At 57.9% G+C, this 16,756-nt stretch overlaps 1 protein-coding gene across 1 annotated transcript in view; it reads left to right on the top strand.

The window, feature by feature from the left end:
- The window catches only part of SLC22A23 (solute carrier family 22, member 23), a 133,253-nt gene that overhangs the window by 1,320 nt on the left and 115,177 nt on the right, over nt 1–16,756 (top strand). Inside the window, exon 2 of the mRNA XM_012734159.1 lies at nt 3–458. Coding sequence (XP_012589613.1) covers nt 3–458 — 456 coding nt within the window. The remainder of the gene's footprint in view (nt 1–2; nt 459–16,756) is intronic.

Raw genomic sequence — 16,756 nt, 5'->3', positions numbered from 1 at the left:
GCTGCGCGGCGGCCCCGAGCCATCTGTTGCTGGACTACGACGGGTCGGTGCTGCCCTTCCTCGGGGGCCTGGGCGGGGGCTTCCAGCGGACCCTCGTGCTGCTCACCTGGATCCCCGCGCTGTTCATCGGCTTCAGCCAGTTCTCGGACTCCTTCCTCCTGGACCAGCCCAACTTCTGGTGCCGCGGGGCCGGCAAAGGCTCCGAGCTGGCGGGGGTCACCGCCACCGGCCGCTGGAGCGCCGGCGACTTGGCCAACTGGACCAGCCCCCCGCCCGCCCCCTTCTCCACTGCCGCCTGGGGCGCCGCGGGCAACCTGAGCAACAGCAGCGAAGGGTACGGGGGCGACACGCCACCCCTGCCGTCCCCGCCGGACCAGGAGGACAACGCCTCCAGCTGTGACTGCCACGCGTGGGACTACGGCATCCGCACAGGCCTCGTCCAAAACGTGGTCACCAAGGTAAGGCCGCGTCCTTGTCCCGAGCCCTTGGGGCGCCGCCGCGGGCCCGCCTGCCCTGTGGCCCCCCGCCGAGCAGCCCTGGCCCCCCAAGCCCCCAGGGGGTGCCAGCCTGTGTGCGCGGCGGTGGCTCGTGTCCTGCGGCCCCTGGGCTGGAGGCGTTTACTTGGGTATGAAGCGAGGGCTTTGTGCGGCCTCTGCGGTGGCATGACAGGTCCCAACTCTTAGGGCACTTTGCTTGCAAACTCCTGTCCCAGTGCACGATGGAAAGGGCGCCCCACCCCCGCCCCAAAACAAAACCAGGAGTTTCCTTCCCTCACCCTTGCAACGGTCACGCTCTTCCAGGCCAGGATGGCGGCAGGACAGAAGGCGGCTGACCTGTCACCAGCCAGGCCGGGAGGATTGGCCTCCCTGTCTGGCGGTGAGGATGGTGTGCTATTCCCAGATGTTCCTCCTGGCAGCCCTCAGCCCTCCTGGGCTGGGTTTGGAGACAGATTAAAGAACCAGAGTTGCAACCAGAGAAGCAAAGAGCTTTTGAAATCCCTTTCCCCTCCCCAGCTCGGTCCCTTCCAGAGACTCCGACTTTGCCACCCGAGTGCTCCCTCCAATGTCTTCTCGGGACTTTGTAGTAAACATCACATGAGTAGAGGAAGGAGGCTAAGCTTGTGCTTGGGTTACCGAACTACCTCTGTGCTGACTAGCAGCTGCATTTGTCCCGGGCTTTGAGACCCTGGGGCGCTCCCCCATGGTGACACTGGCTGCAGCCCGCGGCCACCCTCAGCAGAGGTGTTGTGTTTTGTGTTGTGTGAGGTGGAGCAGGTGTGTTTGCTGAGCAGTGAGGAGAAAAGAGGCCAGGAGAAAGAGGGGGTGCCTGAGCCATCTACCTAGTGCCTGGGTTTCTTAACACAGGAGAGTGTGCCAGAGTGTCAAGCCATCTGCCTCCGTTGCCCCTTCTGTCTTTTAAATAACCAGTTTGTATCGCCAAGTCCATGGAGTCCCTCCTCCACGTCTGGGCAGGTGAAATGCTCTGTTTAAATGTGAGGCTGAAACGTGGCAGCTTAGAATAACTGGGGTGCATGTGCATCCCCGTGTGTTAGTAAACAGTGCGGCTCCTGGGTGTGTAAGATGAAACTCTTACATCATCATAACCATTGTTACAATCTTGTACCAGCCTGGCTGGCGAGTCCTGGGGGACCGTCTGGATCGGCTGTTCCTGGGGACCATCCTTGCGGCTTGACTCCCCCAGCAGGCTGTACCCCGCCAGCCGTCCTTTCCAAAGGTGCCCCTTCCTCTGACGGGGTCTCATCAACGGAGCGCAGTGCAGGGAAAACTGAAGTACAGTGATTATTTTAATATCCACGGTGTATCTGTGGATTTGTCCATATTCTCAAATTCTGTTGGCCCCTTTTTAAAATAGAGGAGTTAGCACACAGGCCAAAACCAGGGTGTGCAGAGGACACTTGTCTGACCGCGGGGTGGGAGGGGAGGTGAACTGAAAGGGAGGAGGTGGGCGAGGGGGCCTTGTCTGCGGGCAGAGCGCGGGTAGCTATGCGCGCTCAGCTGGGCCTTGCGTGGGCGGAGAGACTGACTTAGCCCGTGTGCAGGAGGCATCCTTAGCACCACCAAGACAGGGTCACTGAGGCATCTTTCCGGGGAGCTCTCTCCATCACGCTGCCAGCTCTCGGGGTCAGACAGGGAGGTGAAGTCTTCGGGACAACAGTGAGAAATGCATTTTATGTCAGATAAAGACTAGCAAGGACATCTTGATTTTCACGCACAAATGAGGTCTTAATAAAGGACTTTGCTTCCACCGTGTTCTTGTCCATAAACAAATGCTTTCAAGAGCTCTTGAAGCACATTCTGGCTTGCACCAGACAGTCTCCCGGCCCTGTGTACTTTGGAAACTGTATCAGATGCTCAGATATGGAATGTATACTATGTTGGTGCTGGATTCTTGGGTCAGGTGCCTGCTGCTCCTCCCAAGAGGAAGCAGGAGGGAAAGGTTTCGCCTGGGTCAGTGGATGAAAGTTCAGGGTCAGAGAAGCTTCCCTCTTCCTCCTCCTCCCCAGATCTGCAAACAAGGCCTCAGACCGTGTTTATTCTGTGGCACATGTGATGGGTGGTGACTGGGTGGGGTGCCGACGGATAACCGGGCACCTCTATCCCAGAGCTTACCCTGTGCCCCATGGCACACACAGAACTACACATCTGCCCTACACGTAGGCGCTGTGTCTATCATAGCATGTACACGGTGAATCGATGCTCGGTATAAACGCACTCCCTGTGCAGAGAGGGGCATAAGTGTATGATAACGTCTATATAGTACATGCTTTTTATTGTGTAGCCTGTTTTATATACTCTCCTGGTCCCTCTGCCCCCAACTCTAGGAGAAACAGCCAAACCGGATCCCAGGTTTTATGTTAAAAGGGATCTTAGGACTGACAAGCCTTTCTCCCCTCCTGAATGACACCCAGACCTGAGTTCCCTTGTTGGACGGGGCAGGGAGGCCCACGAGCTAGGCCACCCCCTACAGGGAGGCAGGTTTGGGGGAGACCACAACTCTGGTTATTTCATGTGGATTTGTGTGGCTTCTTGGCGTCTTCTCTGTCTGACACAAAGTCAGGTCTGTGAGGGTGCCTGGAAGCCCTCCGGGGTGGGGTGCGGGCAGGGTGCAGCTCCTCATCCAGAGAAGGACGATCCCTGGGCACGATGCTTCCAGGAGCGAAGCCCCCGCTGTGGCAGGAGACGCCAGGGAGAGCAGACGGCCAAGGCTCCAGGTTGGCAAATGAGGCTTCCTGACCCAGGGCCTCTCACCTGGCTGGTGTCCAGTTGCTGGGTCTCGCCTCCGGGACCTTGTAGGGTCTTCCTCATCCCGGCACCTCCTCTGCTGTTCTTTCGTCTCTGTAGGTTTTTGTTTTGTCTTGGTCCCTGGTGTTTTTTCATCTGTTCCAGAATTTGCGAAACCCTCAAAATCGTCACCGCCTTCGCCTTTCTTCCGGGCAGCCCCGTGAGGTTTTCACGTATCTTACTTCCCTTGGTTGGGCATGTCGAGTCTTAACATTGAGCGTTTTCTGGGATTTTCGACCCAAACACGCGCGCATGCACTCAGCCATGTGTTGGAACAGGGTGCGTGTCTCGAGCCTGGTGAAAGTCGTCACCTGCCTTTCGTCTCCAGCCGAGTCGAAAGGTACTGTCCGTGCCTTCCTGAAAAGAAGAATCGAGCGAATTCCTGGACGGTCCCCCCAAGGCAGCCCTGGGGAGCAGAGCCCCATGGGTCGCCGCCGGCACCCCCAGCCCGCCAGGCACCACCCGGGCAACCCGGTGCCCCTGTCCTGCTGAGATCTGCCCCACTGGGCTATAAAGAAACAAGGCAGCTGACTGGAATGCAGCCTCTCTGTCTTTACTTGTCCCACATTGTCCTTAGTGAAGCCTCGTTGGTGGCTTACACTCACCACCTCCATGCATAATCCCGAGAATTTTGCCAAAAACCAAGGTCAGGCAAACATTCTAAACCCAGCCTTTTCTGTAAAGGACACTTGGGAGTTTTGTCTGGCTCCTGGCTTCTTGCTATTTTGTCTGTTCTCCATAAATGCGCAAAGATCACTGGTTTTTTTTTTTGTTTTTTTTTTTTTTTTTTGTTGCTGTCCATACACCTGAGCATTGTTTAACTATCCTGGGACGTATTAGTGTTCCTTTTCTGGGACTCAAGACTAGAAGTTATTTAATGGGAGTACAATCTGGTTAGGATTAAAAATAATTACAATCTCGGGACCTCCCTGGTGATGCAGTGGGTTAAAGCGCAGCACTGTGAAGCCACTATAGCCACTCAGCGAAAGTTCAATCCCCGGCCAGGGGGCTGACCCACAGGGCGCGGCAGACCTCCCCTGACCCGCCCGCTGCTCCCCTCAGCAGTGTACTTCATCGATCTGCCCGTTCTGCTCCCCACTTGGTCTCTGGTGACTCCTCTCACCGCCCTGCCCCTCCCCAGCTCTGTGTGCATAAAAGTAAATCTTTAAAAATAAATAATAATAGTTACAATCTCACTGCAGTAGTAATAGCAGCAGCATAGCCTGGCATTCGGTCATCCTAGTGACTTCTTGCTTTGTGTGGTGTATGCAACACCGCAGTGAACATCTTCTTGCCTAGTAGGTAATATTGGCCCATGGCAGACAGCAGACAGTGAGGGTAACATTCTTGCCAACTCTGCCTGCCGTTTTCTTCAGAAGCAACCATGGTTACCAGCTTATGTACCCTTCCAGAAATATTCTCAGTATATTTTCACTTATATATTTGTCTCTCGCCGTGACATAATATATTCGCTGGTTTGTGCCTTTCCCCCTCATAGTGGGGGTGGATGCTTAGCAGACCCCCAGCGCCCCTGTGTCGGGGCGGGACATCAACTCCATGTAATTGATTCTTTGGCGGGACATCAACTCCATGTAATTGATTGAACCAGTCACCCACTCCAGGGTCATCTTGTTTGGTTCCAGTCTTGGCTGTGACATGATCTGCGGGAAATCCTGGCAGTCACGAAATTCTTAGAAGCTTGGTGGGGGGGGGGGGGTCAAAGTAGGCTGCGTTCAGCTACTTAATGCTGATCGATGTGCTCAAGTAGACCTCCACACGGGCCTCATCGCGTGGCCTGGGCCCACATCCTCCGAGCCGGGAGTCCTTCTGCTGTCAGATGTCTCCTGGTTTGCTAGGTGGGAACTCGACTTGGTAGCTGTTGTAATTTGCATGTCTTGTTGGGAGGGAGATTCTACACTCCTCTGACATTTTGGAAGTGTGTTTCCTTTTCTTTGCTCTGCCTCTCCGTCGCCTTTGTGGATTGCCTGTGTGTGCATGTGTGTATGTGAAAGGGGGTGTTATGTGGTTGTGATGTGTAGAATAGCTTCACACAAGAGTGGTTTCACACAAGTGTGTTGTTGTTTGGCAGAAGCTTTGGGTATGCCGACGGTCAGCACGGATTCATCTTTTCTTTCCTGGTTCCTGGGTCTTGTGTGACATTTTTAGATCTGTAAGGGGTTAAGTCTCAGTACTATGAAGTTACCTGCAGCCACTGCAACAGGAGTTCAATCCCCAGCCAGGGAGTGACCCACAGGACACAGCAGACCTCCCCTGTCTCCCCGCTGCTCCCCTCAGCGGTGTATTTCAGTGATCTGTCTGTTCTTCTCCCCACTCTGTGTCTGGTGAATCCCCCTGCACCTCCGGCCTACACCCTACCTCTTATGTGTTTCAATAAATTAATTAAAAATATTTTTTTAGGGCTTTTGTAATCCTGGACCAGTATTTTTTTTTCCATCTCAGCTGCAATCCCCGTGGGCTTCCCATCACCAAATCACCCGTGTGCCATCACCATAGTCCAGTGCTCTTCCCCCCTCCCCCCGCCCCCATTTTTGATCCCATCCCCCACTCCACCCCCGTAAGATGTCTCCGGTATATGGCTGTTCATTATCCCCTCCCCGCCCCTCCCCCGCACCCTGGTCCTTGATACTTCTGCTATGAGTGAAACCATCCAGTATTTTTCCTTGTCTTTCTGGCTTATTTCACTAAGCATGATCCCTCCAAGCTCCATCCATGTTGCTGTAAAAGGCATGAGCTTCTTTGATTGCTGAGTAATATTCCATTGTGTATATGTACCTCATCTTTTCAATCCAGTCATCTACTTTTGGGCATTTGGGTTGATTCCACGTCTTTCCTATTATAAATAAAGCAGCCATAAACATGGGGGTGCAGGTATCTTTTTCAATCAGTGTTTTTGTGTCTTTTGGGTAGATACCTAGGAGTGGGATTGCTGGGGCCTAGGGAAGCTCCATGTTTAGCAGTTTGAGGAATCCTGGACCAATATTTTTAAAAGTCCTCATTTTCTTCTATCATTTTTATAATCTCAGGCCTTGTTTAATTGGGCTTTACAGGCGTCAACTCAGTAAAATTGCTTTGATTGTTTCGATAAGTTGCTAAAAAATGAAATATACATCAGGCCCATGGATACCACCAGCATCTCACGCAGCGTCTGGCCTGTGCACGCCCGCGTCTCCAGCGTTGAGGGTATGTCCGTCACTGATGGAAATGTCAGAAGCTAAACCCGCGCGGCAGCTCCTTCCAGCTCTTTCCAGCTCTGTCACCACAAGTCGGTGGTGGGTCTCACCGTCCTGTCTTCTCCTTGTTTTGGACTCCCTAACAAGCCTCTCCTTTTGTTTGTCCTCAGCATTTTTTGCAAGTTTCAGTTCCTTTCTGCCTTTCATTCAGAGTAGGATTGAGTTGAAAGTTAATGTCATTTAAAAACATGTTGGACTCTGTGACTGACCACACACTCATGGGGTGGGACCAGCAGCCTGGCCTGAGCAGACCCAGCCTGAGTTCCTGTGCTCGTCTTTCTCCAGCTGTGTGATTAGGGCATCTTGGGGGTGGAGCATCAGCAAAGGGGCATGGCATTGTCTGTGGGGGCATGGCATCGTCTGTGGGGGCGTGGCATCGCCTGTGGGGGCGTGGCATCGCCTGTGGGGGCATGGCATTGTCTGTGGGGGCGTGGCATTGTCTGTGGGGGCGTGGCATCGTCTGCAGGGGCGGGGCATCGTTTGCGGGGGCGGGGCATCGGCTGTCGCAGGTGCATTTATTCCATGGCAGTTGGCTTTTTCCCTCTGAGAGCCAGTGGTTACGCAGTCATTGCTCTACTGTCTGTGACCAGTGGTTACGCAGTCATTGCTCTACTGTCCGTGACCCTGGGCCTCCTCTTTCCTTCTTTGCCTTGACTTCTCCTCCCTCCTTCCTCAGATACGCATGACTATCTTGGCGCAGGTACTGTGCTTGCTCTGTGTTGGACAAACGACAATGACTGGCCAAAGTTGCTCAGTTCCTACAGAGCTTGCAGACTGAGGGAGGCACACCTTATCCAGTAGATAATAGCATTTTAATTAATTATATTTTGGGCAACTGCAGAAAGAAAAGGGAACAAAGACGGGAACCAGCAGCCTCACCTAGACTGGCCCTGAGTGACCTGAGGTTTGTTTTGAGAAGGAGCAAGACAGAGTGTGTGTGTGTGTGTGTGTGTGTGTGTGTATGTGTGTGTGTGTGTTGCAGACAGCACAAACAGCATCTGCCAGGGCCCTGGGGTGGTAGGAGCCTGGACGTGGTAGCAGGTGGTGCAGCTGTGAACACGGGAGGGGCTTGTGAGCCTTGTTGAGCTGAGCTCATGGGGGTGCACTGGGAATGCAGGGAGAGCGTGTGGGATGCGAGGGCCTGGGACGGAGCCCTGAACGTTCCTTGGAGACTCTGGCTCTCTAGATGGACAGGGGTGTGGGGAGGGCATCCTGACCATAGGTTCTGGGGGGACTCTGGAGCTGTTTGCTCTGATGGGGGGAGGGAACACAGAAATCGCAGGTCCTCACTGGCCCTGTGGGACCTCACTGGACTCACTGGAGCTTCAGATCCTCACTCACTCTGGGCAGGTGAGGCCTGAAACCGGCTCTGAAGGCTGTGGACAGGCAGCAGCACTGCCGTGGCATGCCCAGGCATTTGCCCTTGCCCTCCTCCTCAGAAGGAGAAGGTGCTAATTCAGTTTCCACAAGGTGGAAAGACACTGATGGGGAAACCACCTGGAGCCAGACTTCTGGTCAACCAGCTTCGCCTCGGCCAGGAGCCAGCAGTAGGTCAGAGATTGCCCTGAGCACGGTTCTATCAGCTTCTGGTCCAAAGTCTCAGTTTACACTAGACCGGACTGAGCCTGGGGGCCGGGACTGGGCAGAGTCACCAGCCTCTCTGGGCTGGGATCTGCTTTTCCTTCCCCTCAGGCCTTCTTACCCCTGCCCCGAGGGGCCTGCCAGACAGGGGGGCCCCACCCTTCTCTCTCCCCGACCGGCATCAGTGGTGTCCCTCAGGTGCTGGCTGCTGTTGGTCAGGGCCTGGTCGCTTGTCCAGGAGGTGAGTGGCTGGGCTGAGTGGACACACATTGCTGCCTTCCACCCCTTCTGCCTCATGCCCTTTTGCCTGGAAGCCCAGGCCTGGTGCTGTGGTGGTCAGAGCCCGCAGTGGGTCTTGCTATTGCCCTCCGGGCCTTTCTGGAGTGCCCTCCAGACAGGCCCCTGGGACCCAGAGGTCTGAGGATGTGGCCGCACGGACCCCCGGCCAGGCGTGTTTGAAAGCCCACCAAGTCTGGGCTCACCAAACTTGTCCTGGACACTGCTGCCTTCGGGAACAGCAGGACCTCACTGGGCTGACCTCACCTGGAGGACACATACCTAGGGAGAGCCCTCCCGCCCCACCCCTGCTCCCGGCGAGCAGGAGGCACCTGAGTGAGCAGGTCCAGCTGGCCCACCTGGAGGGTGGCGCCCCGTGAGTCATGGAGACAGGCTCCCGTGTAGAGCTGCTTGGCCACACCCGACGGGCCGGGGACGCCTTCCCCGTGGGGGCCTGGACACTGATGACCTGGGAACCAGGTGTGCCATCTGGACAGGACCCCGGGACCCAGACGTCTGAGGATGCGGCCGCAGGGACCCCCGGGCCCGGGCATGTTTGAAAGCCCATCGGTTTCGGGGTTCTCATCTGAAAACAGGCTCCCACCACCGGGCTTGGGAAGCTGAAGGAAAGGACCTCCAGGCTGACCACGCTAACCCCCAGGGGTGGGAGAAAGGGCTCGGTGGCGACTCCTGAGGCTGTGGGTGGCGAGTTCTCTGACGCATGATGTATGTGTCCCTGGCTGGCTGTGCGGGGACGCAGGTCTGAGGGCAAGTGGGATGGTGTGCTGACTTCCCCGGGCAGGGGACAGCTGGAGGGAGGGCCGGGGCCCTGGGGGGAGAGGCCCCTTCCCACCTCGTGGGGCTTTTGCAGGAGACCATTACCTTTGACCCCTGGTCCAACGTCCCCCTCTCCAGCGTGTCCAGGGATGTCAGACGTTTGTCCTCTTGTCTGCTCAGTGTTTACTCAGCACAGGTCATTTCCTGTGCTCTGCCTTCCCTCCACATGGATGGCCTGGAGGTGGACAGTGAGCTCCTGGGATGGGGGTTGGGGGACAACTGTCAGATCAGCGATTGTGCCCTGGGCGCTTGTCATCCCTCTGCAGAGTTGGGCCCTTCGGCAAGTCTCTCTCCACTGTTGCAGTGGCGAGTAAGGACAGCAAATGACAGACAAACCGGAAGCAGAGTTACTGACGGTGCAGAGATGGCTCGAGGGCCCTGAGTTGGGGTCTGAGATCAGCAAGGGTGTGTTTGAGGGGCGGGTTTTCCAGGGGCCGCAGCCGATCCATCCCTTCCTCCGGAAGTCGGCTGGTTCCCCTCCAGGGCTCTGTGGTGTCCGATCTGACTCCAGGTCCCGGGCACGGGTCTGTCGTCCAGTTTGGAGTGGACGAGGGGGCTCGAGTTCCTGGGGTGTGGCAGGACGGGGTGATGGGTGCCCTTGGGAAGGCTGGAAGAGATCGCAGATGGATCTTCTTGGCAATTCCAGAATAATTGAACACTTATGTTTAAGCCGTGACATGCTCTAAACCAGGGCGTAACTCACCTGGCTGTTGACACTTTTATGGAACTGGTCGGAGGGCACCTTCTGAGGCTTCTTTTCTAGAAGGAGCCGGGGTGGCCTCTTTTAGCTCCAGATGGCCCAGGGAGCGTGGACCCAACTAACCCTTTTAGTTCTGCGGGACCCCCCTGCTCCCACCTGGGCCTGGTTTCGAGTCAGGACTGCTACATAGCTGGCAAGGCCTGGTGCAGACACACAGGCAGAACCCTTGCAAAAAGCCTCTGAGACCAGGCGGAGGGGCAGAGCGGGTTTCCGAGGTGCCACCTCCGAGCGGCCCCGCCCCACCCTCCAGCCCGTCCCGTCCCTGGCAGCTGGCTCCCGCCCTTCCCAGCCTTCCTTCCTGGGCTGACCACTCTTTCCTTTGCTTGTCTCTCTGCTGCGCTCAGCACCTCCCCTGGATTCCTGGCGGGGAGCGTGACGTGGCCTTGCTGCGGGCCCGGTTTCCCACAGCCCCACACAGCCTCCTTTGAGATGTCCGGTTAGCTTAAGGTGTGCACCAGCCAGAGACCAGGGAGGCCCCTGAAGCCACAGCTGGTCTGCAAGGCCCCTCTCTCTCTTATCTGGGCACTGAGCAGCAAGCAAACAGCTGAGTCACAGGGATGTGTGCTGAAGAATGCTAAGTCACAGGAACCTTGTTAAGTGTTTATCGGCCTTTTTTTTTTTTTTCCATAAGTGGGGAGGAGGCCTGGGCCTTTGCACCGCTTAATTCTACCAGCGAACAGTCACACTTCCCTTGTCTGGTTTCCAGAATGGGGGGGGGGGACGGCGCTGGTGCGGGCTTGGACTGCCACGGGGGCCCAGCCGTGCTGTCACGGGCTGTCACATCACAGGCTGGCCGCCCACTCAGCCTCGGGACCCTCCCAGGTTAGGTTAAACATGCTTCTGGGGTCTTCAAAGATGCTTTGCAAGTGGGGCCCCTTCGTTTGTTAGGGATGGAGAAACCCCACCGTCCACGGAGGTTTTCAGCAAACCCAGCTTTTATCCGCCTTTAAAATTGTCTTAGTCGAGGTAAAATGTACGTAACCTCGACTTCACCCTCTGAACTGTTTAAGTGTCCAGTGAGCGGCTTTCATTCACTTGAATTTGGCACGCCCATCACCCCCCCAGAAGTCCAGTCTCCAGAACGCTTCACGTCTCGCAGAACCGAAGCTCGGTCCCTAATTCACTGATCATGCCCCCGTTAATTATGGGCTGGGCACTCCGCTGCCCCCAGCCCCCGAGAGTCTGACCTCCCTGGGGCCGCGTGTGAGTGGACGCCGGAGCCCCTGCCCTGGGTGTGCGACTGAGCCACCTCGAATCACGTCCTCCAGGCCCGTCCAGGCTGCGGCCTGTGCCAGTGTCCTGTTTCGGCTGAGCCACCCCTGTGGTGCGTGCACACCACACTTTGCAGATCTGGTCCTGTCGCCGGACACTTGGGTCTCTTCTGCTTCCTGGCCCGTAGGTCTAATGCTGTGGATGTGGGTGCTGGTCCACTCTGGGGAGACAGTTCATGCACCTCCAGAAGCTGGCGGCAGCTTCTGCAACCTCCAGAGTGCCCCCCGCTTCACAGCCGCATCCTGGGGCCCCCTGTCTGCTCCTGCCGGGATGCTTCACAGAGGGTGGAAGTCCCTTCTGCCCTGGGAAGGTGCTTGTGGTCCGGTCAAGGCAGGGGCATGTGGAGGACTCCAGGTGTGTGAGGGCTGAGCCTGCGGTGCGGGGTGAGGGCCTGAGCAGAGGTGCGGCCAGGTAAGCTGTGTCCCGGCGAGGGGGGCCCATGGTGCTGCTGTGGCCCTGCGGTCACCAGAGGAGGGGTGTCACCACCCGGGCACAGGGTAGTGAAGGACACAGAGAGGCAGGACCAGGGTGGACGGCAGCCTGAGTGCCCGCAGCGCCAGGCCTTGGGCTGCAGGTTGACTTTGCCCCGGCGGGCGATGAGTCATCGGAGGGTTGTAGCCAGCAGTGGTGGATGAGGCCTGACAGAGAAACGCTCCCCGCCAGGCTCGGGGTCCTCCTGACAGCGCCCTCGGGCCCCTCCGTCCAGCTGCCACATGCAAACTGAGTCTCGATGGTCTTCTCGAAAATGACCTCGTCGAGGCCCCGCACACCACGAGGACCCTGGTGGCCCTGGGCCTTGGGGTCCATGTGGACCTGGAAGTCCCGCCCGCTGGCCTCCATCGGCTGGCCCTCTGTGCTCGCCTTGTCCTCACAGCCTGGGACCCCCGGGTCCAGACACAGTCGCGTTCCGTGTTCCGAGGGTCAGGATGTGAGTGTGAGAGGTCTGGGGCCGCCGGCCGCCCTCCGGTATGGCCCTGGGCGGCCGTGCTCCGGTTTGCTGACCTGGGCTCTGGCCTCTGGTCTCGTCCACCCCTTTGCCTTGAGTGCCGGCTTGTGGTCAAGCTACTTGTGGGACTTCCCCGCTCCAGTCCCTCTCTCCGGCCCTCAGGATGGAGCTGGCCCGGGGAGTAGGCGTCCCAGCTCCCCGGCCGTGCTCTGGCCGGCTCTGTGGCTGGGCCGTCTCCCCCGCAGGGTGCCGCACAACGTGTCATCCGCCCAGGCCACCTGCCACCTGCCGCCTGCCGCCCCTTCAGTCCATTCCTGCCCCTGCCCCAGCCCTGCGCTCAGCCGACGCGTCGCCTCTGACCCTGGCCCTACTAGGTGCTCAATAAACACGTCTCGCCAGTGAAGCCACGGAGGTGGCGGAAGGGCTGTGTCTTCTGGGGTGGAAGGTGATCTGATTCTGGGGTGACGAGTGTGGAGAGCGCCCAGACCTCAGTCACATTTCCGTGAGCTGTCAAAGACAGTGAGTGACGTCATTCCCCGAAAATAGCAACATTTCCGACTTGAATTTACATCACTATGTTCAGGCTTGGCTTCCCGGGACGCCACAGAGACTTGTCCTCCAGGAGCGGTGCCATGGTGGGGTCTGGAGTGGGGTGTGTGGGGGGGCCTGAGGCACTTGGGGCCACCTGCAGAGTTTTACTGAAATACCTAGAGACGCAGGTATCGGGCACACAAGTCTCTGGTTGTCTGCTTCTCCCCGGCCCGGAGAAGGTCACGGCAGAGCAGGGGCTGCTCCTGACTGCACCCACAGATGCTGGGGGTGGGGTGATGGGGGGCAGCACAGCCACCCCTGCTTCTCCTGCCCTGGGGTGGCATGCAGGGTGCAGCGAGGCACTAATCCACCTGCGGCCCCCAGGGGAGGAGGCTGGGCGTGCACAGGGCTGGCTCCCCGCCTGAGTCAGCGGCACCCATGACCTCAGGACCCCCCTTCTGGACGACAGCCTTGGCCCATGGACGTACAAGCCACGGGGCTCACACCCGGGCCCCTGGTTAAAGCAGGTCCTTGGTGCCTCTGCTTGGAAGAGTGGCTCATGACTCAGGAAGCAAAGTGCGAGGTGTTGACGTTCCCATGCCTCATTCACACCCGTCTTTTCCATAATTAATTCCCACTCAGTTGGTCTGATCATGTTCTGGGCAGCAGAAACGAGAACTCCCCCCCCCCCCCCGGCAGGACACGCAAGCAGCCGCAGAGGCCAGGACCAGACACAGCCACGTGCCGTGGCCGAGTGACGGATACGTGGGCCCAGGGCCACGGGCCCAACCGCGAGGCTCCTCCAGCCTTCGGGGCGCCCGGCTCCACCTCTGCCCCCTGCTTGGGTTCTTCTTAGAGTTGGTGCAGCTGGTTTCTCCAGGAAAGGTCTGTGGCGGTCCTGGCTCTGGCACTTGTCTGCCGACCCTCGGGGGGAACGTGAGTAGGGAAAGGCCCCAGGCTCTGCCGTGTCTGTGTCCCAGAAACGAGACACAGTGACATGCAAGACAGCCCCGTGCATTTTGGGGGCCCCGGCTGAGGAGTTTCGGGGGCCGTGGCCAGGCAGCAGCTCTCTGCGTTCTGGGATTCTCATTATCCCATCCGAACGGCTTTATTTTTAGTCTTTTTCTGGGCAGCCCCGTAAGAAGCAACTCCCTCCAGGAGCGCGGCCAGAAACAACTTCGTGGAACGGATGACGGCATCACGCTTCCTTCTCTCTTGGTTTGTGCTGAGTCGGGGTGAATCGCGGCCGTCAGCACTGCTTGCTCGGCTTCATTCGTTTCTCTTCCCTAAGTGACCCAAGGCGGGGCAGACCGAGAGCCACAGTCTGACCTTGGATACGAATCTCTTTCCCTTCCCAAGTGGGAGTTTCTTTGAAACCGCGTGACCTTGAACAGGCAGGTGACCGAGGAATTTAAAGACTGAAAGTTTATCACTCTGAAATAAATAAAGGTTTTTAAATCTTCCAGAGTTTTCTAAACCTCCTTTGGGCTGAGGATGCCATAACAGGCACCAGTCTTTCTGTTCGCATCATCCCATAGCAAAAGCAGCTGCCTTGTGGGAGTTAAAAAGGTGTGCAGAGGGCCCTCCCCGTGCATAACGGGTCAGGACGCAGCACTGCAAGCTGGCCACTGCCACTTCAGTGCGAGTCCGATCCCCGGCCCTGGAGCTGACCAACAGAGCGCGGCAGACCTCTCCTGACCCACCCGCTGCTCCCCTCAGCAGTGTACTTCGTCCACTTGCCTGTTCTGCTCCCCACTCTGTCTCTGGTGAATCCTCTCACCGCCCTGCACCTCTGGCCTGCACCCCAGTTCTGTATGCATCAATAAATAGATCTTTAAAAAAAGAAGGTGTGCAGGGAGAATTACACCAGCAGCTTCCAGAGTGCCAGGCGCCAGCCACATGTTTGTTAAGCACTAAGTTGGGAGCTGGGAGAGCAGCCCTGGAGTTGAAGAATGGGGGGTTGGGAGGCACGTCTGGGCCGAGGGAATGAGCCAAAGCTCGGAGGTAGGGAAAGCTAGAAGATGAACTGGAAACCACTAGAATGTAAGGCCTGTGAAGGGAAGGGGTGGGAGAGAGCATTTGTTTCAGTTAGGGGGAGAGTGTGCACAGTATTTTGAAGGGCTGGAAAGCTCAGGGGGTCCACTGGATGCTGTCTGCCGTGGAGAGCAGAAGCCTCAGATCAGACCCAGTTGACCAGTACGTAAAAGCTCTGTCTCTGCCGGGCCTTGCCCAGCCCTGGTCCACCCCAAGGCCGCACCAGCCTCCCGGGCAGCCGACATGAGGGCCCACCATGGGCTTCACAGCGGACGTTTATTGCCTCCCCACCCAGAGGCTGGTAGTCCAGATCAAGGTGCTGGCCAGCGCAGGCCGCGCCCGGGGAAGGAAGGCCACCTGCTGCCTGGACGGCTGCCATCTGTGTCTGGGCCCCATCGCCTCCTCTTTCAGGTCCTGTTACCCTGGGCCCCCTGGGCTTTGACTTGACCACCTCTGTAAAGAGTGTCCAGCACAGTGACACCCTGGGGCCCTAGGGGCTGAGGCTTGCTGGTAGGGTTCAGGGGGACACCACACAGGCCCTCGCAAGGCTGAGTGAGCCCCGGTGGTAGCAGGCTCGGGCTGCCCTGGCGCCTTCCTTGGAGAAGAGGGGTGAAGGCCTTTGTAACCCTGCCGCCTTACCTGTGAGCTTCAGGTGGTATACCTGGGCCAGCGCCACTTGTGGGTGCCATGTGGGTGTGGGGGTCAGGTGCCTCCCCCAATCATGTGTGTGGGGGCAGGGTGTCCTCACGGTACTGGGTTTCCAAAAGGAAGGAGCCAGGGAGAAGAGGTGATTCAGGTCACTCCACAACCCCCTGTGCTCTGCCCCAGGCATTTTCTGTGGGCTGGGAGGTGCTGAGGGCTCCCCACGAGGTTGTGGGTGGCCCTCCAGATGGGCAGGTTCTGTGAGCCGCCACACTTTGCCCCCTGTCCCCGTGCTCAGCAGGTGACAGGTGAGGAAGCCAAGGCAGACAGTGTTAATGGCTGGTGATGTCTGCTCTGACCTGCAGCCAACAGCTCCAGAGCCTGAGCTCTGTCCATAAATCCCGCGGTTCTCCCCAAGATGAACCAGCTGTGGAGTCCAGGAGGTGGTGCTTGCTGTGTGGAGGGGGCGCGTGGGGTTCAGACCCCGCCCACTGGTCAAGAAGTGGGGTACCCGGCAAGTGCAGAGACCAGTGGTGACCCCGGTGGCTCCCCCAGGAACTGCGTGCTTCTGGGGTGCTGCTGTCCTCAGTGTGTCTTTCCCACATGGGCCCTGCATCTTGGGGGCCCCTCCCCGTCTCTTCACAATGCGACGCCTCCAGCTGTCTCTGTCCAGAGGCCCCGTTTTACGAGGACATCAGTCTTACCGGTTGGGGGCCCCGTCCTCGTTGTCATTTTAACACGGTGGCCTCTGTAAAGACCCTGTCCCCAAAGACATTTCCATGCAGAGGCACCCGGCTTTGGGGGGACCCAGCCCACAACAGGGTCCTTTTAGGGGGAAAAAGGTTGTTATCCCTGGAACAGAGGTGACTGTTCTCCACACCGGGCCCCTGTGTGCTCACTGTCTTGTGAAATTATTGACCTGCCTGTGAAGGTGACTGTGGGGGGGGGGGTGTCCCAGGTGTGATGGGGGGTTAAAGAGAAGAGCAGGCTGTGGCCATGGGAGGATACCATTCAGGAGTGGGGGGCAGGGGGAGAGAGAAGAAGGGGGGAAGAGGACGAGGAGGGAGAAGAGGGTAGGGAGGGTGGGGGTGGGACTCGAACCCCAGGACTCTGAAGCCACTTCTGCGGGCTCCCCCACCCCCACCCCCCCAGTGCGGTCCCTGCCGGTTTCTATGGAGGAGTGTGGACCCAGGCTGGACTGTTCTGGCGCTTTTGATACAGTTACAATGCGGCTCTTGTTCTGGGCTGACGTTGCACCCATCACATTTGTTCAGACTCTCAGGCCTTGAAATAGCAACTGTGTGAGCTGTTGGCTCTCCGGGCG

The sequence above is a fragment of the Condylura cristata genome, unplaced genomic scaffold, assembly GCF_000260355.1.
Source record: "Condylura cristata isolate star-nosed mole 26May11 unplaced genomic scaffold, ConCri1.0 scaffold00048, whole genome shotgun sequence".
Taxonomy (NCBI): Eukaryota; Metazoa; Chordata; class Mammalia; order Eulipotyphla; family Talpidae; genus Condylura; species Condylura cristata.
The sequence above is the reverse complement of the archived record's forward strand: the minus strand, read 5'-3'. Positions and strand labels throughout refer to the sequence as shown.